The 25,550-nt window shown below is 43.5% G+C and overlaps 1 protein-coding gene across 1 annotated transcript; it reads right to left on the bottom strand.

The window, feature by feature from the left end:
• Positions 1 to 11,774: 11,774 nt before the first annotated feature.
• On the bottom strand, positions 11,775 to 24,739 carry LOC136610372 (sericin-2-like). Its single transcript, XM_066589604.1, has 6 exons — positions 24,599 to 24,739; positions 17,571 to 17,609; positions 16,235 to 16,499; positions 14,985 to 15,135; positions 14,699 to 14,885; positions 11,775 to 11,780 (listed from the first exon to the last, which is right to left on the bottom strand). Exons 1-6 carry the CDS (start codon positions 24,737 to 24,739, stop codon positions 11,775 to 11,777), a joined length of 789 nt encoding a protein of 262 aa, XP_066445701.1.
• Between the last annotated feature and the right edge of the window lie 811 nt (positions 24,740 to 25,550).

Raw genomic sequence — 25,550 nt, 5'->3', positions numbered from 1 at the left:
ACCAAATAAATAAGCGCCAACGAAATTTAAAAAAGAAAAAACTAACACATTTCATCCCATTCAGTTTCACCCCAATTGGAGACTTTATATTCCCCGCAGCAAATTTGCCTTTGGTCACCAGCAGTAAAACGCAACAAAGCGTAGCTTCAAAACACGCAGCACTGAGTTGTGTGTTTTGAAGCTACTTTGCCGCATATCTTTCTCCTGAGGACAGCACTCCCTAGTAGGAGGGTGACGGCCGCAAGCTAGAAAATTAGTCTGGGTTCACACAGGGCTGATTTGCCGTGGGAATTCTGTCCGGAATTTTGACGTGCCAAATGCACTTGTGGGCGCTAAACCCGTGATCAGCCGTCAATGTGGATGAGATTTCTAAAATTACTTGGCCGCATGGGACGGCAAATCCAAAGCAGCAAAACGGCCAATTGAACATTCTGCGGATGACTTAAGCGTGCCACAACGCTGCCTTTGACTGTCCTTGCTGCTATGGATTTGCTGTGCCATTAGGGCAATGCTTTGGAGAAATCTCGTCCACATTGGCTGGCTATTCCTGGAATTAGCGGTCACTGGTGCATTTGCCGCGGGATGCAATTCCTTACGGATTGTCAACTTGAAATCAGCCCTGTGTGAACCCAGCAAAGTGATGTAACTGGAGGGGAGGAATGTGTTAGCATTTGTATATAGCAGCAGAGCAGTGAGTATCCATCTTCATAAATACAAGATTTTCCCCAATCTTTCCCATGACCATCAGTGCAGATTACTGGGACACAAGGCTATCCCAAGCAGTGTCCCAGGAGTCGGCAGCATTTTAAAAAAATGTTGTCCGCACTGATTGAATACACGACATTGCAGTGATCCGCATTTTGCTTTTGGATCACTGCAATGTCGTGTAACTCGTGAACAACCCTTTTCTGCTTCCGGATTGAGAACTGTGTGGTGGTGAGTACAAGACAGAGGAAGTTGGTTGCGTTCTTTGTGGGAAAGGGCTGTTAATCAGTGACATAAAAGAGGATTGTGAGGTTGAACTGCCTGTCATGGTATCGGTGTAGCCAGTATCGGGAGAGACATACTGGGTGGGATACCCAGGTGTCCTAGGAACCCTTTCTTGATGGTCATGGTAAGATTGGGGTGGAGACAAGATTCGTGTGGCCGCCGGCAATGCAAAGGCCGAGGTTTTTATGGCCTTAATAATATCGGAGCAGTCTGCAATAGGCCTGGGTGATGCAAAGACCTCCAGAACTGCATAAATTACAGGCGCAATTGCCCACTGGCGCTCGGACGTAAACTCGCGAATGCAGGCCGCCACAGCTGCATCCATCATATCCCACTGATCCTCAGTGTCAGCGCGGCGCAACATGGCGAGCGCTTCTTGGGCTTCATCTGGTTAGTTAGTTTTCCGCCGCGGCAGAGCTGAAGCGCTTCGCTCTGACAGCTCGGAACTGAGCTTCCGGTTACTCCCTGCTCTGCTACTACTACTGCTGCTGCGTGACGCGATTTGCTCCACCACTTCTGGGGTTACAGAAGAGGCATCCAAATCAGGCGTGCTCTACTATATGTAGTAATAAGCCATGGCAAATTCTAGAAAACTTCTTCTCAAGGTTCTAGGTGCCATTAAAGTTCTGGTATTGTGGAAAACATTGCATGAAATTTTTTACGATAGCTTTTGAAATCATTGTGATTTAAGGTAGGGAACTGATATTAGAATTGGTCTTGACAGCAGTTAATCGAGATTTTGAAATGTTATATTATTATAAGCTATTATTAAAGAAATATTTCACCAGGAGGCAACCTCACATGAATGTCCATCCTGTTTTAACAGAACATCCACTTGGACAAGAGCGACTCTTACTGAGCAGCTCTGTATTCTGGGGCATAGATGCATCTTCAGCAGAGAAACCTGCCATCTATGACATTTATTATCCCTAAACGGGTTGATGAAAATCTTGGCACAACCTCTTTAAGTAAAGTGGCTTATATGAATGTCCAAACTGACCCTATGAAATGTCTTTTTGGCATCTGTACCAAGGAGACCTAATGGGGTCTTTAATGTTTATATAGGGGAGGAGTAAGGTTTTCTTGAAATTTTCACTAAAGTTTATAGAAAGGCAACCATGTTCTGGATATTTGACATTAGGGATGGAAGTCAAGACCAAAGACACTGTCTTTGGTGAAAGTAGACAGCAGTGCAGCTTTTTCTTCTAAATAGTGTGTGGGTCTGAATGGAGGAAATTCATTATTTTGTTTTAATGTGTATAATCTTCCCTCACACCCAGAATCAAAGAATTTTATAAAACTCTAAAAATTCCCAGGTAATATTTTGTATGCCTTGAGAATTTTTACATCAGATTTCCTTATAGTATGAATATCTGAAGCCTCTTGTCTTAGCTTATAAACAGAGGACATGTATTTAGAACCTTTATCTCCATGGCCATAGAGCTTATGGAGATTAGCTTGAAGAATTTTTGACAAGATGATCAGCAAATCTTTAAATTGATTTCTCACATTTTATAGTTCTTGCTGAACTTTCAGAGCTTTTGATCTTTGTTGACACATTCATACATCACAGAAGGGGAAATATAAAAACATAAAAACAATCTAAAAAAAAACGGCCATTACTTACTGAGTAAGGAGTGCATATAGATGCATCGTCTCACCATGCAGGCAGCTGACTACCAAATGGGGGAGTTAATTGCACCTGTGCGGGACACCGATGAGACAGCCACTCACACTGCCTCTTGATATAGTATTGATATTGTATCCACTATGTGTGGGAGTATACACCAAGCAGCCACCCCCCTCATTATCAGGAGGCAGAGTGAGTGGTTGTCTCATCGGTGTCCCGCACAGGTGCAATTAGCTCCCTCATTTGGTAGTCAGCTGCCTGCATGGTGAGAGGATGCAGCTATCTGCACTCCTTACTCAGTAAGTAATGGCTGTTTTCTGTGATTGTTTTTATGTTTCTATATTTCCCCTTCTGTGGTGTATTTATATTAGTGCAGGGACTCACCACAACGCAAGTAATGGCCGTTTTCTGTGATTGTTGTTGAAACATTCAAGAGCAGAGATATGAGTTACTAGTAACTCTAACTGAGCGTTCCTTAGTTGTTGTTTTTTTTAAATTTTGCTTTATTTTATTATTTTCATCCCCAAGGAAATTAGCTGCCCTCTCATAATGCATATAGAAATGTTTTCTATACTGGTCTTTTGGAAAAATTCTATTCATCTGGTTCAGAAAAGTGTATGGGATGATATATTAGCATTTAGTTGACCTCTATAGGAGGTAAGACAAGGTGGCTAGCGGAGATAGGGAAGTGGTCTGAAAATGTCACAGGACTTCAGAATTTCAGAGTGTTTGACTAAGGGCAGGTGGGGCTCAGATCTAAAAATACAGTATAATCAAGGATTGATGGACCTTATAAAGAAAAGAGTAGTCTTTGGCAGCGGGATGTTGTAAAAGGCAAATATCAGTAATCCTAATGCTGCAAAAGGAAGATTTACATTTTATAAGAGCTTTAAATGGGTGAGACAAAGTACCTGTTGTAAATATCTAATAAAGGGTCAATAGCCACATTGAAAACACCACCTACAGTGATCCAGCCTTCAGTAAGATTTTGGAGTTCTTCAATTGCTCACAGTCAGGAAGCGATCTGGCCCTGGTTGAGGGCATTTATATTCACAATAGTAGATTTTGAATTGGCTAAAATCTCCTCAATAAAGATAAAGTCGCTAAATATAAGAATGATTTTCTTGATAGTAATGCTCACACCCTTTGAAGCAGAAGAGGAAAGAGCATCATGGAACATTAGTCAGTAAAAGTGAAGAGGCATAGTGGGAATTTTAGGTATTTTGAAGTGCATTTTTTTGGAAGGGCAGAAGTAATATGACTGAACAACACTTTTTAAGAAGCAGATTACCTGTTGACAAGCACTCTCCACTCCCGTATCCTAGAAGAAACACAAGACTTCTGTGCCAGATTATTTCTTTTACACTTATGCCCATGAACTTCAAAACTATTCATCACGTGCACTATACAATAAAATGACAGGATATGGTGCAATAAAGCCTTAGAACAAAAGTGAAGTATAAGTTGTTGTCATACTCACAAATGTGAAATAAAACATATAAAAGATTTAACACATATAAAAGATTTGCACATAAATGACTAGTCGCTTCATTTCAGCTCACCTAACAGTAGTCACTGGCTAATTCATTGTTTTCTGTTATAAACTAGGTATGAATTTTCTCCCACTCTCTTCACTCTAGGGTTTGGTCTCCTGCATGCCTGTATATGTGTTATGTGTGTGAACACTATCTTGTCCAGTATCTTGTCAGTGCGGACAGTGCTCTTCTGTGTGTGTTCTGTCTTGCATGCTAGGCCTAGGGTGTTGATGTGAACTGTGCCTTGTCCTGCTGAATCGTGTGTCATTCTGGGCTTGTGAGGCGCTTAGGTTCCAGTGTGGGATCAGGGCAATTGCCCTGCTTGCAGGCAGGGTTCTGATAGATGTTTGCTGTTGGACCCTTGAAGTTGGGCTTGCAGCTTAAGTGACTTGGACAATTCATGAACTAATTCCTCGTACTTATTACAGAAATTCCATCTGCTTGTGCATGTGGGGATGCTTGGTGAGTGTGTTGGCAGTTTGTCAGTCCTATGTTATGTCTGTCCATGAGTCCAGTATGCAGATCACTGTCCCTTTGGTATTCCAGCCAGCGCTTCCTGTTTGAACGTGATACTACTCCAGCGCCCATGTTTATTGGGGAGGGGTTAAAATATTAAGTTCACGCCAGCCAAAGAACTTCACAGCCCTAACTAATCGACAAATGATATTTTGGTCTATGTAAATGCATACAATTCATTCAGTGATCATGAAATTGAACAAGCTAAAAACAATCGCTCTGTGTAAAGCACACAAATAACAGTCCTTCATGTGCTTAGTAACTCATTTGAGGAACTACTCAGACAATGTGTCCCAAGTAAAGCATACCTTAGGATTCTTTTACATAGGACAATTGTCAGGCTTCAAGCACCCGATAGTGAGGGGAGGCGGAACAGGCCTGAGATTGCTCCGGTCGCCTGCCTTAATTCACAGTAAACAAGCTGCCCATACATAAATGACTGCCTGTTCAGACAGGCTGATTGTTGTTTGATTTTTAAGCCTATGAAAACAGAACAGCAAATGATTAGCAAATTAATCACAGGTCTGCAAAAAAAAAAAAAAAAAATTCAGCTGCATGGGATATTTTAGGTCACTTTTATGTTTTCTAGGGTGCTAAATCCAAAAATGACCTCCATGTCAAACTCCTGCTACTTGTAGTCCTGATGCAGAATCAGAAGGAAAAAAAGGTGAGCTATTTTACCTCTGATTATGCGTGTTTCACTGACTTTAAAATTGAAATACTTGTCGCAAATGTTTGCTGTCAAAGAGTGCAAATATGTGCGATTAGGGCCTAATCTCTATTCCCCATTTCCCCTTGCAGATTGAATGTGTATCCCGCCGCTACTGGGTCCATCCCCTCCTGTCGGAAAGGGGGACAAAGGGGCACTTTGCCAGTCTTTTCCAGGATTCTAAAAAGTAAGCCAACGATAGCACGTAAGGACGGTTGACGTTGCACAGAGAATTGTTTTTCAATTTGCTGTCTCTCTCTGTAGCCATCCGGAGTAGTTCGTACAATTTTGCCGTCTGCCCATGGAGGCCTACGAGCGTCTTCTGGAGCTTGTCCGCCGGGACATCACGTATCAAGACACCCAGATGCGGCAAGCGATCACTGCAGAGGAAAGGCTGCTCATCACCCTCCGGTACGTAATCTTTTTTCCCCAAAGGCACCGTGCCATGGCAGTACTCCTGTGTGGGTGGTGCGCAGCCCTAGATGCAGCTTGATCCCCCGGCGACAGACTCCAGAAGAACGCACAAGACTAGTTCAAGAATATGCTTTTTTATTTAGGCAAAATCTGAAACGCTCCATGACATATGATGGGGTTTTCACACCAGTGTGCACATTTGTACCAAAATAAATTTGTTACTTTTATTACAAAGATCTTAAATGATTTTTTCATCTACCACTTTTTTCTACATTGAAACGGTTAAATTGCAATAAAACAGTTGTTGGTCAAGTTACAAAATCTGGCCTTGAAAGACAAATTTTCACATCAATGTATTTATAAAGGTTTTGACGATTTACGAATGAACACTAATATCGTACCAAACAAAAACCATGTATGGAAACACAAAAATAAAAAAAGGTGTGCTAAAATACTATGTGAAAAGGCAGCCATTAGGAACTTGTTCACAGCAGTGTTTTTGGGGGTAATGAAAAGTACTCAAAACTTGTATGTTGTTACATTACAATTATGATGTACATATACACCAAAATAAAAAAGATGTCCGCATTCACCTACACAAGTGGCAACCCCACCCTTTGCGGACAGCCAGCCAGCTAAAATACTACGTGAACAGGCAGCCATTAGACACTTGTTCACAGCAGTGGTTTTTTGATAAGGAAATGTACTCAAAGCGTGTATGTTGGTTACATTACAAAGATCATGTACATATACACAAAAATAAAAAAAAGTGTTTCACATTGAACTGGAGAACTTGCAACCCCAACCTTGGAGGACAGCCAGCCAGTTAAAAAAACCAAATAAATAAGCGTCAACGAAATTTAAAAAAGAAAAAACTAACACATTCCATCCCATTCAGTTTCACCCCAATTGGAGACTTTATATTCCCCGCAGCAAATTTGCCTTTGGTCACCAGCAGTAAAACGCAACAAAGCGTAGCTTCAAAACACGCAGCACTGAGTTGTGTGTTTTGAAGCTACTTTGCCGCATATCTTTCTCCTGAGGACAGCACTCCCTAGTAGGAGGGTGACGGCCGCAAGCTAGAAAATTAGTCTGGGTTCACACGGGGCTGATTTGCCGTGGGAATTCTGTCCGGAATTTTGACGTGCCAAATGCACTTGCGGGCGCTAAACCCGTGATCAGCCGTCAATGTGGATGAGATTTCTAAAATTACTTGGCCGCATGGGACGGCAAATCCAAAGCAGCAAAACGGCCAATTGAACATTCTGCGGATGACTTAAGCGTGCCACAACGCTGCCTTTGACTGTCCTTGCTGCTATGGATTTGCTGTGCCATTAGGGCAATGCTTTGGAGAAATCTCGTCCACATTGGCTGGCTATTCCTGGAATTAGCGGTCACTGGTGCATTTGCCGCGGGATGCAATTCCTTACGGATTGTCAACTTGAAATCAGCCCTGTGTGAACCCAGCAAAGTGATGTAACTGGAGGGGAGGAATGTGTTAGCATTTGTATATAGCAGCAGAGCAGTGAGTATCCATCTTCATAAATACAAGATTTTCCCCAATCTTTCCCATGACCATCAGTGCAGATTACTGGGACACAAGGCTATCCCAAGCAGTGTCCCAGGAGTCGGCAGCATTTTAAAAAAATGTTGTCCGCACTGATTGAATACACGACATTGCAGTGATCCGCATTTTGCTTTTGGATCACTGCAATGTCGTGTAACTCGTGAACAACCCTTTTCTGCTTCCGGATTGAGAACTGTGTGGTGGTGAGTACAAGACAGAGGAAGTTGGTTGCGTTCTTTGTGGGAAAGGGCTGTTAATCAGTGACATAAAAGAGGATTGTGAGGTTGAACTGCCTGTCATGGTATCGGTGTAGCCAGTATCGGGAGAGACATACTGGGTGGGATACCCAGGTGTCCTAGGAACCCTTTCTTGATGGTCATGGTAAGATTGGGGTGGAGACAAGATTCGTGTGGCCGCCGGCAATGCAAAGGCCGAGGTTTTTATGGCCTTAATAATATCGGAGCAGTCTGCAATAGGCCTGGGTGATGCAAAGACCTCCAGAACTGCATAAATTACAGGCGCAATTGCCCACTGGCGCTCGGACGTAAACTCGCGAATGCAGGCCGCCACAGCTGCATCCATCATATCCCACTGATCCTCAGTGTCAGCGCGGCGCAACATGGCGAGCGCTTCTTGGGCTTCATCTGGTTAGTTAGTTTTCCGCCGCGGCAGAGCTGAAGCGCTTCGCTCTGACAGCTCGGAACTGAGCTTCCGGTTACTCCCTGCTCTGCTACTACTACTGCTGCTGCGTGACGCGATTTGCTCCACCACTTCTGGGGTTACAGAAGAGGCATCCAAATCAGGCGTGCTCTACTATATGTAGTAATAAGCCATGGCAAATTCTAGAAAACTTCTTCTCAAGGTTCTAGGTGCCATTAAAGTTCTGGTATTGTGGAAAACATTGCATGAAATTTTTTACGATAGCTTTTGAAATCATTGTGATTTAAGGTAGGGAACTGATATTAGAATTGGTCTTGACAGCAGTTAATCGAGATTTTGAAATGTTATATTATTATAAGCTATTATTAAAGAAATATTTCACCAGGAGGCAACCTCACATGAATGTCCATCCTGTTTTAACAGAACATCCACTTGGACAAGAGCGACTCTTACTGAGCAGCTCTGTATTCTGGGGCATAGATGCATCTTCAGCAGAGAAACCTGCCATCTATGACATTTATTATCCCTAAACGGGTTGATGAAAATCTTGGCACAACCTCTTTAAGTAAAGTGGCTTATATGAATGTCCAAACTGACCCTATGAAATGTCTTTTTGGCATCTGTACCAAGGAGACCTAATGGGGTCTTTAATGTTTATATAGGGGAGGAGTAAGGTTTTCTTGAAATTTTCACTAAAGTTTATAGAAAGGCAACCATGTTCTGGATATTTGACATTAGGGATGGAAGTCAAGACCAAAGACACTGTCTTTGGTGAAAGTAGACAGCAGTGCAGCTTTTTCTTCTAAATAGTGTGTGGGTCTGAATGGAGGAAATTCATTATTTTGTTTTAATGTGTATAATCTTCCCTCACACCCAGAATCAAAGAATTTTATAAAACTCTAAAAATTCCCAGGTAATATTTTGTATGCCTTGAGAATTTTTACATCAGATTTCCTTATAGTATGAATATCTGAAGCCTCTTGTCTTAGCTTATAAACAGAGGACATGTATTTAGAACCTTTATCTCCATGGCCATAGAGCTTATGGAGATTAGCTTGAAGAATTTTTGACAAGATGATCAGCAAATCTTTAAATTGATTTCTCACATTTTATAGTTCTTGCTGAACTTTCAGAGCTTTTGATCTTTGTTGACACATTCATACATCACAGAAGGGGAAATATAAAAACATAAAAACAATCTAAAAAAAAACGGCCATTACTTACTGAGTAAGGAGTGCATATAGATGCATCGTCTCACCATGCAGGCAGCTGACTACCAAATGGGGGAGTTAATTGCACCTGTGCGGGACACCGATGAGACAGCCACTCACACTGCCTCTTGATATAGTATTGATATTGTATCCACTATGTGTGGGAGTATACACCAAGCAGCCACCCCCCTCATTATCAGGAGGCAGAGTGAGTGGTTGTCTCATCGGTGTCCCGCACAGGTGCAATTAGCTCCCTCATTTGGTAGTCAGCTGCCTGCATGGTGAGAGGATGCAGCTATCTGCACTCCTTACTCAGTAAGTAATGGCTGTTTTCTGTGATTGTTTTTATGTTTCTATATTTCCCCTTCTGTGGTGTATTTATATTAGTGCAGGGACTCACCACAACGCAAGTAATGGCCGTTTTCTGTGATTGTTGTTGAAACATTCAAGAGCAGAGATATGAGTTACTAGTAACTCTAACTGAGCGTTCCTTAGTTGTTGTTTTTTTTAAATTTTGCTTTATTTTATTATTTTCATCCCCAAGGAAATTAGCTGCCCTCTCATAATGCATATAGAAATGTTTTCTATACTGGTCTTTTGGAAAAATTCTATTCATCTGGTTCAGAAAAGTGTATGGGATGATATATTAGCATTTAGTTGACCTCTATAGGAGGTAAGACAAGGTGGCTAGCGGAGATAGGGAAGTGGTCTGAAAATGTCACAGGACTTCAGAATTTCAGAGTGTTTGACTAAGGGCAGGTGGGGCTCAGATCTAAAAATACAGTATAATCAAGGATTGATGGACCTTATAAAGAAAAGAGTAGTCTTTGGCAGCGGGATGTTGTAAAAGGCAAATATCAGTAATCCTAATGCTGCAAAAGGAAGATTTACATTTTATAAGAGCTTTAAATGGGTGAGACAAAGTACCTGTTGTAAATATCTAATAAAGGGTCAATAGCCACATTGAAAACACCACCTACAGTGATCCAGCCTTCAGTAAGATTTTGGAGTTCTTCAATTGCTCACAGTCAGGAAGCGATCTGGCCCTGGTTGAGGGCATTTATATTCACAATAGTAGATTTTGAATTGGCTAAAATCTCCTCAATAAAGATAAAGTCGCTAAATATAAGAATGATTTTCTTGATAGTAATGCTCACACCCTTTGAAGCAGAAGAGGAAAGAGCATCATGGAACATTAGTCAGTAAAAGTGAAGAGGCATAGTGGGAATTTTAGGTATTTTGAAGTGCATTTTTTTGGAAGGGCAGAAGTAATATGACTGAACAACACTTTTTAAGAAGCAGATTACCTGTTGACAAGCACTCTCCACTCCCGTATCCTAGAAGAAACACAAGACTTCTGTGCCAGATTATTTCTTTTACACTTATGCCCATGAACTTCAAAACTATTCATCACGTGCACTATACAATAAAATGACAGGATATGGTGCAATAAAGCCTTAGAACAAAAGTGAAGTATAAGTTGTTGTCATACTCACAAATGTGAAATAAAACATATAAAAGATTTAACACATATAAAAGATTTGCACATAAATGACTAGTCGCTTCATTTCAGCTCACCTAACAGTAGTCACTGGCTAATTCATTGTTTTCTGTTATAAACTAGGTATGAATTTTCTCCCACTCTCTTCACTCTAGGGTTTGGTCTCCTGCATGCCTGTATATGTGTTATGTGTGTGAACACTATCTTGTCCAGTATCTTGTCAGTGCGGACAGTGCTCTTCTGTGTGTGTTCTGTCTTGCATGCTAGGCCTAGGGTGTTGATGTGAACTGTGCCTTGTCCTGCTGAATCGTGTGTCATTCTGGGCTTGTGAGGCGCTTAGGTTCCAGTGTGGGATCAGGGCAATTGCCCTGCTTGCAGGCAGGGTTCTGATAGATGTTTGCTGTTGGACCCTTGAAGTTGGGCTTGCAGCTTAAGTGACTTGGACAATTCATGAACTAATTCCTCGTACTTATTACAGAAATTCCATCTGCTTGTGCATGTGGGGATGCTTGGTGAGTGTGTTGGCAGTTTGTCAGTCCTATGTTATGTCTGTCCATGAGTCCAGTATGCAGATCACTGTCCCTTTGGTATTCCAGCCAGCGCTTCCTGTTTGAACGTGATACTACTCCAGCGCCCATGTTTATTGGGGAGGGGTTAAAATATTAAGTTCACGCCAGCCAAAGAACTTCACAGCCCTAACTAATCGACAAATGATATTTTGGTCTATGTAAATGCATACAATTTATTCAGTGATCACAAAATTGAATAAGCTAAAAACAATCGCTCTGTGTAAAAGCACACAAATAACAGTCCTTCATGTGCTTAGTAACTCATTTGAGGAACTACTCAGACAATGTGTCCCAAGTAAAGCATACCTTAGGATTCTTTTACATAGGACAATTGTCAGGCTTCAAGCACCCGATAGTGAGGGGAGGCGGAACAGGCCTGAGATTGCTCCGGTCGCCTGCCTTAATTCACAGTAAACAAGCTGCCCATACATAAATGACTGCCTGTTCAGACAGGCTGATTGTTGTTTGATTTTTAAGCCTATGAAAACAGAACAGCAAATGATTAGCAAATTAATCACAGGTCTGCAAAAAAAAAAAAAAAAAATTCAGCTGCATGGGATATTTTAGGTCACTTTTATGTTTTCTAGGGTGCTAAATCCAAAAATGACCTCCATGTCAAACTCCTGCTACTTGTAGTCCTGATGCAGAATCAGAAGGAAAAAAAGGTGAGCTATTTTACCTCTGATTATGCGTGTTTCACTGACTTTAAAATTGAAATACTTGTCGCAAATGTTTGCTGTCAAAGAGTGCAAATATGTGCGATTAGGGCCTAATCTCTATTCCCCATTTCCCCTTGCAGATTGAATGTGTATCCCGCCGCTACTGGGTCCATCCCCTCCTGTCGGAAAGGGGGACAAAGGGGCACTTTGCCAGTCTTTTCCAGGATTCTAAAAAGTAAGCCAATGATAGCACGTAAGGACGGTTGACGTTGCACAGAGAATTGTTTTTCAATTTGCTGTCTCTCTCTGTAGCCATCCGGAGTAGTTCGTACAATTTTGCCGTCTGCCCATGGAGGCCTACGAGCGTCTTCTGGAGCTTGTCCGCCGGGACATCACGTATCAAGACACCCAGATGCGGCAAGCGATCACTGCAGAGGAAAGGCTGCTCATCACCCTCCGGTACGTAATCTTTTTTCCCCAAAGGCACCGTGCCATGGCAGTACTCCTGTGTGGGTGGTGCGCAGCCCTAGATGCAGCTTGATCCCCCGGCGACAGACTCCAGAAGAACGCACAAGACTAGTTCAAGAATATGCTTTTTTATTTAGGCAAAATCTGAAACGCTCCATGACATATGATGGGGTTTTCACACCAGTGTGCACATTTGTACCAAAATAAATTTGTTACTTTTATTACAAAGATCTTAAATGATTTTTTCATCTACCACTTTTTTCTACATTGAAACGGTTAAATTGCAATAAAACAGTTGTTGGTCAAGTTACAAAATCTGGCCTTGAAAGACAAATTTTCACATCAATGTATTTATAAAGGTTTTGACGATTTACGAATGAACACTAATATCGTACCAAACAAAAACCATGTATGGAAACACAAAAATAAAAAAAGGTGTGCTAAAATACTATGTGAAAAGGCAGCCATTAGGCACTTGTTCACAGCAGTGTTTTTGGGGGTAATGAAAAGTACTCAAAACTTGTATGTTGTTACATTACAATTATGATGTACATATACACCAAAATAAAAAAGATGTCCGCATTCACCTACACAAGTGGCAACCCCACCCTTTGCGGACAGCCAGCCAGCTAAAATACTACGTGAACAGGCAGCCATTAGACACTTGTTCACAGCAGTGGTTTTTTGATAAGGAAATGTACTCAAAGCGTGTATGTTGGTTACATTACAAAGATCATGTACATATACACAAAAATAAAAAAAAGTGTTTCACATTGAACTGGAGAACTTGCAACCCCAACCTTGGAGGACAGCCAGCCAGTTAAAAAAACCAAATAAATAAGCGCCAACGAAATTTAAAAAAGAAAAAACTAACACATTCCATCCCATTCAGTTTCACCCCAATTGGAGACTTTATATTCCCCGCAGCAAATTTGCCTTTGGTCACCAGCAGTAAAACGCAACAAAGCGTAGCTTCAAAACACGCAGCACTGAGTTGTGTGTTTTGAAGCGACTTTGCCGCATATCTTTCTCCTGAGGACAGCACTCCCTAGTAGGAGGGTGACGGCCGCAAGCTAGAAAATTAGTCTGGGTTCACACGGGGCTGATTTGCCGTGGGAATTCTGTCCGGAATTTTGACGTGCCAAATGCACTTGCGGGCGCTAAACCCGTGATCAGCCGTCAATGTGGATGAGATTTCTAAAATTACTTGGCCGCATGGGACGGCAAATCCAAAGCAGCAAAACGGCCAATTGAACATTCTGCGGATGACTTAAGCATGCCACAACGCTGCCTTTGACTGTCCTTGCTGCTATGGATTTGCTGTGCCATTAGGGCGATGCTTTGGAGAAATCTCGTCCACATTGGCTGGCTATTCCTGGAATTAGCGGTCACTGGTGCATTTGCCGCGGGATGCAATTCCTTACGGATTGTCAACTTGAAATCAGCCCTGTGTGAACCCAGCAAAGTGATGTAACTGGAGGGGAGGAATGTGTTAGCATTTGTATATAGCAGCAGAGCAGTGAGTATCCGTCTTCCTAAATACAAGATTTTCCCCAATCTTTCCCATGACCATCAGTGCAGATTACTGGGACACAAGGCTATCCCAAGCAGTGTCCCAGGAGTCGGCAGCATTTAAAAAAAATGTTGTCCGCACTGATTGAATACACGACATTGCAGTGATCCGCATTTTGCTTTTGGATCACTGCAATGTCGTGTAACTCGTGAACAACCCTTTTCTGCTTCCGGATTGAGAACTGTGTGGTGGTGAGTACAAGACAGAGGAAGTTGGTTGCGTTCTTTGTGGGAAAGGGCTGTTAATCAGTGACATAAAAGAGGATTGTGAGGTTGAACTGCCTGTCATGGTATCGGTGTAGCCAGTATCGGGAGAGACATACTGGGTGGGATACCCAGGTGTCCTAGGAACCCTTTCTTGATGGTCATGGTAAGATTGGGGTGGAGACAAGATTCGTGTGGCCGCCGGCAATGCAAAGGCCGAAGTTTTTATGGCCTTAATAATATCGCAGCTGTCTGCAATAGGCCTGGGTGATGCAAAGACCTCCAGAACTGCATAAATTACAGGCGCAATTGCCCACTGGCGCTTGGAAGTTAACTCGCGAATGCAGGCCGCCACAGCTGCACCCATCATATCCCACTGATCCTCAGTGTCAGCGCGGCGCAACATGGCGAGCGCTTCTTGGGCTTCATCTGGTTAGTTAGTTTTCCGCCGCGGCAGAGCTGAAGCGCTTCGCTCTGACAGCTCGGAACTGACCTTCCGGTTACTCCCTGCTCTGCTACTACTACTGCTGCTGCGTGACGCGATTTGCTCCACCACGTCTGGGGTTACAGAAGAGGCATCCAAATCAGGCGTGCTCTGCTGGCTGTCTTCCAAGGTTGGGGTACCTTCACGAACTTCAGCATCCTCTGAGACTTGCGACGCCTGAACATTCCCGCTGGATCTGTTGAAGAAGAAGGAGGAAAAATTTAGATATAGTAACAAAAACATTAAATACAAGTCAAGGCACCAAAGAAGCAAGTAAATTCGGAAATGACCTTACGGGTGCAATTCTCTACTTGTTCGCAGAAACGTCAATTTGTCATAATGGGTACAATTGTTTTTGGATGGTGAAGCGCCACTCTTCTCCAAGTCCTTTTCAAATTTCTTAAATCTCTCCCGAACTGACCGCCAACGATTTTTCACATCTTTCACTGCAATAAAGAATGGAGTTAAAATACAAGACGAACAACTATTTATCACATCTTTTGCTGCAATAAAGAATGAAGTTAAAGCAAGCACATTATTGCTACATGAACAAATGACACAGGAAAACTGGCACATATCACAGTCTACTTACATATCTCAGTTTGAACGGCAGCTGTGGCATTATCCCAATCCGGGTACAATCCTGAGCATACGGCCAGTCAGGCGTCCGCCTTCACATCCCGATCACTATACCCTTCATCTGCAGGATCCCAGATTTGGGGCTTGCTTTCAACCTATCAGAAATAGAGAAAAGAACATGTTATAGCATTCAATAATTTAGCGCAAGTAAAATGTACAGTGGCTGATGCTGATAATCTCACCAACATTATCATGCGGGACACGTTTATCCCCATCCGCTGGTACCATCCCATTATAAAAAAAAAAAAAAAAGTGCGCCAGTCTTGGTTGCAATCTCCGAGTGTTGCTGCCTGCCTCCAATTCTCTTGCGGCCTGGGGATATTGGAGAGGGGGGAGAAAAATATGGTGATATTATTAATCTGGCCGCCCTAGGGATAATACACAACATGCACACGGTAACACGACCTCATGCACCCAAAAAGCAACCCCAAAAAACTTTGGCCGCGCCCGTGCACCAGCACATCAGGGACCAGGGAAGAGCATTTTGCGAAATGGAAAAAGCCAAAAAACAAACGGCAGCGCCATTGCAAAACCACAACATGCACCTGCGGGAAGTATTGCAAAATGGAAAAAACGCAAAAAAAAAAAAAACACGCCAGCTCATGCAAAACAGCACCATTCAGCAGGGAGAGCATTGCAAAAATGGAAAATGCAAAAAAACTAAGCAGCCGCACCCGCTCATGCAAAACAACACCATTCTGCTGGGGGAACATTGCAAAAATGAAAAGTCCCCCCAAAAAAGCATCCGCGCCCGCTCATGCAAAGCAACACCATTCAGCAGGGAGAGCATTGCAAAATGGGGAAAAAATGGGGAAAAAAAATCCCCCAAAAAATGCAACCATACACAAACTACCATGCATCAGGGGAGACAAAAGGGGGCAAGCGGAATGCATGTTGATATCTTACCTTTTTCAGCCGGGGAGATGATGGTGGTGGTGGTCCTGTTGGTGGTGCTGCCGCTGGTGTTGCTGCTGGTGCTGCCAGTGGTGTCGCCGCTGGTGCTGCCGGTGGTGCTGCCGATGCTGCTGCTGCCGGTGGTGCCGCCGATGCTGCTGCCGGTGGCGCCACCGATGCTGCTGCCGTTGGTGCCGCCGCTGGTGTCGGCGGTGGTGCCGCTGGTGGTGTCGGCGGAGGTTCTGGCGGTGGTGCTGCCAGTGGTGTGCCGATCCCACTGAAAGCAATGGAATAGAATGCCGGGGACTTCTGCCACAGCTGTGACAGCTGTGGCAGAGGATTCCTTTATCCCCGTGGTCCCAGCAGGGATGAAGGAAACTCCTGCCACAGCTGTGGCAGAAGTCCCCGGCATTCTCCATGTCTTTTCAATTGGGCTAGTGCTGCTGCCGCTGGCCCCATTGAAAAGACTGGCGATATGTCGGCGTGATGCCGATATCCCCGGCGTCATGCCGATTTTTTTCTCGCACTGCGATGCGAGACTTTAACTTTAGAATCGCATCGCAGTGGAGAAAATATCGCCAGTGGGTGTATAACCAGCCTGCTGGCCCAACAACATGGTTAGTATTTTGAAGTCTCCACAACCCATACAGCGATGTTCTTGATATTTGATTTTCTTAAGAATCACAGCCAAATCGTTACAGTTTTCTTACAAATACACCGAGTGCCCGATAGGAGGTGATACAAATGTATTCCCATTATGCAGCATAACTGCTTTGAGGCTTGTTTTAGACAAATCAGTGAATAGGCGCCACTCAGATGGATCATATTCATATTCTATTTCAAAGCACTTCATGGGCCCTTGAACATCATTACAAAAAACAAGATTTCCCTCTTTGGAGAAAAACTGAGTGAATTTTTTCTCTTGGTATATGTACCAAGAAAATGATGTTCCAGGTGACAGCAGGTTGTTATTGTTTAGTCCTGACCCTAGCAATTCGGCTGCTTGTTTGGAAAGGCCTAAATCTCTAACTAGGTCATTGAGTTTGCTCTGAGAAAAAGGTTGGTGTGAGGTGGGACCTCAGTCCCATGTGGAGTGGCAACGCTGATGTGTAGCTTGTAGGTGAAGAAGTTGGATGCTTTTCAGTACCCAGAAAAGCTGGATGCTGAAATACCTTTGAAGTAGACTTTAGTGAAGACTGTTAAACTTCTCCCCCAGGGTCTCTCTGATGTCCTACAGATCCTCTGAAGCCAGAGCCAGCCCATGTTTATATTAGTAGATAAGGATAGGAATTGGCCCTTCACAAGCCAATGCTTCTCCGCCCCATTTACTGAAGGCCAAAAGCCAGACCTGATAACGTTTGTAGGCAAAGTTGACAAAAGGACAAGCCTTCAAGACAACAAAAAAATTGTAATTTAGAAATTATGATAGCTCATTGCGAATATGATGCAGGGACTCCCATATTTGCACGATGCTCAGGAACCGAGAATTGCATATCTCAGACCAGATATGTCCAAATCTACTTATGTGTGGGCTCAAAACACCAGTAAAATTATTAGAGGAAACGTCGTTGTCATATTTTCACTGCGGGTCAAACAAAATGGAGTGTTCAAACAAAGGCTGGACAAAAATCTGTCTGGGATGATTTAGTGAGAGGGTTGGACAAGATGACCCTATAGGTCCCTTCCAACTCTACCATTCTAGGATTCTATGTAAGGGTGGCTGGGACCTTAAGAGGCAGTGATCATGCTATCCTTGAATTTTGGGTAAAAAGGGGAGGAAGAGCTGAGAAAACTCAGACCTCAAGGTTGGATTTCAGAAACACAGATTTTAATGAACTCAGAAATAGGGTAAAAAAAATCCAATGCCTGGATGTTGTCAAATGCTTTAATAAAGTCAAGATATACTATATCCACCGCATTTCCCTGAACAACCCAGTCAGTGATTCTGTCATAGAAGGAAATTAAATTCGTCTGGCATGACTTGTTTGTTACATACCCATGCTGGCTCTGATTGATTACTCCAATTTTATCCAAGTACTTGCATACATGCTGTTTAATTTGTTTTTGAAGATAGGGACAACATTTGCCCATTTCCAATCTTGAAACCACACTTGTTGAAAAATATGACAAAATAAGGGATTGACAAGGCAATTGTTAGATGGATTCACAACTGGCTGAGTGATCGTACGCAGAGTAGTCATAAATGCCTTCAAATCCAAGAGGAATAATGTATCAAGTGGGGTATCACAAGGCTCTGTCCTAGGCCCAGTGTTGTTCAACATTTTTATAAATGTTTTATTATAAAACTTTTTGATAGTGAGGGTGATCTATCAGTGGAACAGGTTACTATGGGAGGTGATCAGTTCTCCTACAATTGAAATGTTCAAACAAAGGCTGGACAAATATCTGTCTGGGATGATTTAGTGAATCCTGCACTGAGCCGGATGGACCAGATGACCCTGTATGTGCCTTCCGTCTCTACCCTTCTATGATTCATTTTACATCTACAGCATTATAGATTTTCCCATGTAGGCTTTTATCACATAAGTCATGATCGCCTGTTCTTGTGCAGCTAAAATCAGTCTGGTTTCTACATTCAGAGTTCCAATGTTAGCCATAGCCAGGTCTATACTTTATCCTCTTTACCCTTGATTTTTTCCGGAAATTGGCCATGTAATGCTTTGCTGCGCCAGTCACTAATCTGCATATTCACAGTATCTTTCTGATAGTCTTTTTCTTGTTTGCTGCACTTGAAGCAGTTGCTACTTGGCCTCTTCAAACAGTAGTCATTCTTTACTGTCTTTGTTGTAATCTGCCAAGGCCTGTTCTTCCTCTGTATTTGCTTCACTTGGAACAGTCCTCTGCACCTGATCTTCCTGGGCAGTAATAGTCTGTCAACATCACTACGCAGATGTAAACTATAGTGAATGGTCATTAGTAGAGATGAGCGAGCATACTTGTCCAAGCTTGATGCTCGTTCGAGTATTAGGATGTTTGAGATGCTCGCGGTACTCGAGTCAGTTCCATTTCCTTCCCTGCATGTTTAGCACCATTTTCTGGCCAATAGACATGCAGGGAAGGCATTACAACTTCCTCCTGTGACGTTCCAGCCCTATCCCACCCCCCTGCAGTGAGTGGCTGGTGAGATCAAGTGACCGCCGAGTATTGGGAGCGGTCCCGCTTGCGTCTCGCCTCAGACACACGCTGGCAGAGATTAGGGAGGGTGCTGCTGGTGCTATAGGGAGAGTGTTTTGTGTCTTCAAGAACCCCAATGGTCTTTCTTGGAGCCACATCTGACCATGTGCATTACTGTTGTGGCTGCTGGGAGCAGTTTTGCACCAAAAAAATTTATTTTCATCTCGGGCTGTGCAGGCTATAGCATTCTCAGTCTGCAGTCAATTATACAGAGTATAGGGGCAGTACTGGTGAGGCAGGGACAGTGCTAGTGTAGAATCCTGTCAACAAGAACCCCAACGGTCCTCCCTAGGGCTACCTGTGACCGTGTGCATTTTACTGCCTGGCTGCTGGGAGTTGTAGTGCCTCACTATTACCCAGCTAGGCCTTTTTGCAGTCTTGCGTATAATTTTTTTCTGGCTGCAGTTTGCGTTACATAACCGCTGTCAGCCTCCAACTGGACGCCAATAATTCCATATTTTTTTACACCGCTCTGTGTGTGCCGTCAACTTCACGCACAGCGTGCGTCGACAGCCCCTGATTGAGGGAAAGTCATATACACGCTATATAGCCGGTATTCTTTTTCAAAAAAATTTAAATAAAAGCTCCTTCATTGGGCTACCCCTGACCGTCTGAAATTTACTGGGTGTCTGGTGGGAGTTGTAGTGAATTACTATTGCACAGCTAGGCCTGTTTGCAGCCTTCCTTATTCTCTGTGCATTATTATATGCATTATTCTCTGTCTCTTCATAAAGAAAAAAGAATTCAGTATGTTAGATGAAAGAACTCAAAATTCACTGGTTATTACTTAAAAAAACAACCCGATGGGGAGGGGAAACATGTGGGGAAAATAATTAATACATAGTAAGTAACATAAGGAGAGGAGGGGTAGACATTCATGTAAGAATTAGGTGAAGGGATATTACATGGGACTGTGGGAGAGGATAAGACACAAGAGGAAGGGGGGGGCGACAATTAGAACCTCAACAAAATTTGTTTAACAAATGTTCCTGATCCGGACACAATGTCACAGGTTTCCCTCTTTCCAAGTAATCATAGATTATGAAAACAGGGTCTCAAACTCCACAGAGGACATAAACTCCTCCCATGACTGTCATGTGTTATACATTTATCCAATGCCTTGTTGCGTTCAGCACAGAGTTCTTCAATGCGGCACAGTTGCACCATTTCCTGCTGCCACTCCCTCATGGATGGCACGTGGGTCGTGCAGCAATGTCACGGGATTACCACCTGCGCAGCCACCAGACAGAAACTAAGCAACCCATTTTTCTGTGTCCCTATCGAGCCCGAAATCAAAGAAAGTTGTGCTGTTTGTGGGGTATTTGGAATTGCCTTTTGACACATCGCGTTGTATACGCAGAGCACTTTTTCACAGAAGGCTTTTACTAGATCACAGCTCCACCACACATGTAATATAGATCTCTGTCCCACTGTGCCAACACCGGCTCGACACCAAAGGAAATATGCAATACAAACGATCTGGGCATCTTAAAAGAATTTTATAATTTTTCTCTTGGCCGATGCACACAATAGACAGTTTGTGAGTGAATACACAGGCTTTCTGCCAATCGCCAGGGAATATCGTGGTCTCCATTTTAGCTTCCCAAGCCAGCTTAAAGCCTGGGTCAGTAGCACTATGAATATATACAGACAGACTTGAAGATGAGTACCTCCACACTGTGATCCCAGACTTCACGACGCTTGGGCGTGACTAATTGAAGGACAGCAAGAGTACCTTTGCACTGGACCTTGAGAAAGCCTTACTCACTAGTTGCTCACTCTCTCTCTTGGGGGCTCTCTCTTCATAGAAGCAGGCACTCAGAAAATTCCCCTCTTACATCTTCAACACACAAGGGCTGAAGGTGCACTCATGTGTCTCTGTGCTTTAGGTGGGAGGCAAGATGGAACTCTAGATAGAAGACTAATCCTTTCTCACTCCTAAGCACATTTATACCTTCACTCATACCACGTAACACGATAGAAATTGCTACATTTACCAGACAGTCAGCTTGTACTTTGCAGACATTTAACCTCTCACTTGCTGCAGCTGTGCAATACACATAGAAGAATGACAAGACAGTTTTGCACAGAGCAACACAAGACATTACATGTATGACATTATGGAGGGGGCCAGGAAAGCATGTACTGGGCCACTACAGATGTGCTTCCCCTACTTGCTTTATCCTGCTCTTTCTCTGGCCACAGTGATGAGTACTGCCTTCCGTCCTTGCAGACTGCTGTCTCTGGTGTTCCCTGTACTGCCTTTTGGGTCCCGCTCTGGCAGTGAGCGTGAACAACCCCAACAGCCTCTGTCAGGAATTCTCTCTCCTGTGCACTGTTGCTTGCAGCCGCGGTCACCATCATGCTTACAGCCTGCTGCATCTCTTCCTGCTGGGAATCTGACAGAAAGCGGCTAATGCCTCGGGATGCTAGTGTTCCAGCCGGGGAAGAAGTCTGGGAAGCCATCCTCTTCTTTCTGTTGCCCATGATAGCTGGGTAAGGATGCCTTTAAGTACTTGGACTTTTCTTTTACTGGGTAGCGGGAGCAGAACGGTTTAGCAATCTCTCTCCTGCATTGCCAGGCCACGCCCACAATTATCATGTTATGACCACTGTTGTACTCTAAGCAAGTTGGTTGGTTTCTAAGATTGATGTTACCTATTGCTGCAAGTGCTTTATGACACTCATCATTGGTACCAGGTGTTTTTAGTGAGCATTTTAATCTTTCCAAGTTTAATTTGGCTTGTGACAAGTATTTTTCTTTAAGTTTTTGTTGTTTTAGAGTCAATATATCAGATGCTTCCTCATTGATTTGTGACACATGTTCAATGTTCTGTAGCAAATTATTCTCCTGAGTTTATGAATCTTCTTGTTTAGTGACCCCTGATGATTTTTTGCGGCTTCTCCTGCTGTTGCAACAATATCCTTTCTGAATATTTGTGGATTTCCTTAAGTTCCACTTCAGTGAATACTTATTTCTGAAAATAAACCGCTGTTGATTAGCAAAGCATTGCTCACTGATTCCACATGTCCTTCTTTCTACAATTCTTAAATTTCCATCTGGCATCCATACCTGTCTGGTTTTGAATGATAGTAGCAGACTATCATGGTGCCTAATCACTAGCGGTAAATTATCTTGTGATGCGAGAGCGAGTGACTCGCATCTCAGAGAAAACTCTGCGATATTGCACAGTGTATTTAATGGGGCCAGCGGCAGCAGTGCCAGCCCCATTGAAAACATAGGACAGCTGTGACTGCTATGGCAGAAGATTCATTCATCACAGTCCGTGATGCTATCCTATTGCTTTCAATGGGGTCAGCACTGCTGTGGCCCCATTGAAAGCAGTGGGTTGCAAGCCATTACCTAAAAATCATTTGTAGCTGTAAAAAAAAGTTTAAAAAAAAATTATACTCACCTAGAAGTGCCGTTCAGCTCTTCTGTCCAGCACCAGCAGTTGTCTTCTGGAGGCTGGGGATTAAAAAATCCCTGCCCCCAGAAAGCGCTGATCTCATTGGCTGAACGCTCAGCCAATCGCAGGCAGTGTTTAGCCATTAAATGACAGCTGAACGCTGCCTGTGATTGGTCACAGCGCTCAGCCAAGACAGAAGACGACTGCCAGGGCTGGACAGGAGTGACAGACGGCTCTTCTAGGTGACTATTATTATTTTTATTTTTACAGCTTATATTTTAAGCCCTTCCCCGAAAATTATCGCTGCGGGGTTGCCAGCAACCAACGGATTTCAATGGGGCTGCAGCAGTGTCTACCCCATTAAAAGCAATGGGATAGCATCACAGACTTCTGCCACAGCTGTGACAGGTGACCATGGGGATGAAATCTTCTGCAATAGCTGTGGCAGAAGTCCGCGATATACTCCCTATGTTTTCAATGTGGCTTGCGCTGCTGCCGCCGGCCCCATTGAAAACACTGAGTGATATTGCAGATTTTTTTCTCTGTGCTGCGAGGCTTGAGAGCAAAAATCACAAATGAGTATGAAACCATTGAAAATCATTGGTTTCACAATCATGTGTTTTCACTCGCTTTTGCATCACAAGAAAATATATCGCTAGTGGGCAGGCACCCTTATGGTATAGTTTTTTTATATCAAGTACTTTTGATGCTTTTGTAGTTGTTTCTCTTCCTGCAACCCTACATAGCTAAGCCTTGGTTGCCTAGTCATAGATTCTGAGCCCTGTAGCCCTTTTGTGAACAGATGCTCAGGGATTCCAACAGCAGACAGTGTATGTTGACCTGGGGAATAAGAAATTTGGTATGGACGTTTTATTTCTTTGTTTCCCCATAGCAATGGCCAGATGAGCACACTCAGTCTGGCATCTTAGTTGGGGCCAATCTAGAATGGGAGGCCCTGCTGGTAGTATACACCATCGTAGTGAAGCTCTCAACATCATCAGAGCATACAGTGCCACCGGTGCTCATGAGGGCATTATTATGTGTGTTAAATGTTTAACTCGGTTAACTCCGGTACCAAGTCCTAAGCCGGACAACAGTCAAGGCAGGGCAACCAAAGCAATGCAATTATTACACCTGTTGTCTGTGTGTCCGGGTCTAGAAGCTTCCTGACGATTTGACCTGTATTTAGTGTGACTTTCTGCAGCAGCATAATTATGAATTTGTTTAGATGTAAAGTTTCTAGGCTTTTGTGTAGTGTATGTGGTCCAACCCCGGAGGTAGGGAGGACTACAGGCATAAGTATCCCATCCGTTCCCCACCGGGTCTCACCTCCTGCACCAGTTCAGTGTATGTAGTGATTTTCTCAGTGTATGTATTTTGGGTGTTGTGGATATTTGGGATGGATGTGTCTATGATGGATGTGGTTGTGTTATGTTTGTCAGTGACTGTGATGTCTGGCCTGTTGTGGTGGGTTGTGTTGTCTGTGATTATGGCTGTCGTAGTACAATGTGTACCTACTGTTTTCTAGGATGTCTGTGGGGTGTATTTGTAATATGGGATATGAGGGTCTGATAGTTTGTACTTGTCTATGAGTTCTTGGTGGATTAGATTCACTATCTGATGATGTCTGTAAACAATCTGTCTGTGTCGGGAGCAGCCGGAGGTGATGTGTTGTATGGTTTCTGGCACCATGGGGCATTTTCTGCATGTGTCATCAGTATCTTTGGTTTCTTTTAGGAAGTGTTTTCTGTAGTTTTTTTGTGTTTATGACCTGATCCTGTATGGCAATCATGAACTCCTCTGTTTCTCCAAAGAGGTTACCCGGAGCCAGCCAGCAGTTTGATGCAGTTTTGCCAGCATGATCCTGACTGAGGTCAATGACGTGCCACCATGGAGCTCCTTCTTGGGCCATGATGGCTTCATGGTGTCGGTGTGTTGTGCAATGTCTACATTACAGGGATGTAAGTTTAGTGTTGTGTAGCTTCTGTCTGCTGGAGTTACTGCTTATGTAGCTGGGATGTCTTTTGGTTTCTGTAAGAGAACTCTTGCAGTGTCTGTATGTGTTTGTAGGGTAAGTTTATTATGTCAACCAGCCTCATCCGTTCTCTTTACGAGAAAGAATTCTCCTCTCTATTACAGACTTTGTTATAATTGTTATATAATTAGCATGCTTGCACCGTTATCCCTTAGCTCACTCTCAGATATGATGTCGGTAAAACGGTGGGATTTGCTGTGATTTTACCGCCGATTTCAGACACAGGTCACTGCCTCTGACAGCAGGTTTTAGCGCACCGCATCATTGTGATGGGTGATGAGGTGTGCTAAATGCGGCAATATAGAACAGACAGCGCTTAAAAAGTGCCACGTTCTAGGGCATGTCTGCGAGGCCCCATTGAAATCAATAGCAGTGTTATACTGCAATCACCACAGCATTCAAAATGCTGTGGTAATCGTGATAAAAACGGTTGTGTGGGAGTGGCCTTAGGACAGAGGACTGGGTGATTGAGTAGTTGGTTGATCGACTGATTGATTAAGCGAGCACACTGGTCTGAGCTTGATGCTCGTTCGAGTATTAGGGTACTCGAGATGCTCGTTACTCGAGACGAACACCACGCGGTACTCTAGTCAAATGCATTTCCTTCCCCGCATGTTTAGCGCCATTTTCTAGTCAATAAACATGGGGGAAAGGCATAACTACTTCCTGCTGTGACACGCCAGCCCCC

The sequence above is a fragment of the Eleutherodactylus coqui genome, chromosome 2 (genome assembly GCF_035609145.1).
Source record: "Eleutherodactylus coqui strain aEleCoq1 chromosome 2, aEleCoq1.hap1, whole genome shotgun sequence".
NCBI classification, from domain to species: domain Eukaryota; kingdom Metazoa; phylum Chordata; class Amphibia; order Anura; family Eleutherodactylidae; genus Eleutherodactylus; species Eleutherodactylus coqui.
This window is presented reverse-complemented; position numbering and strand designations above follow the sequence as displayed.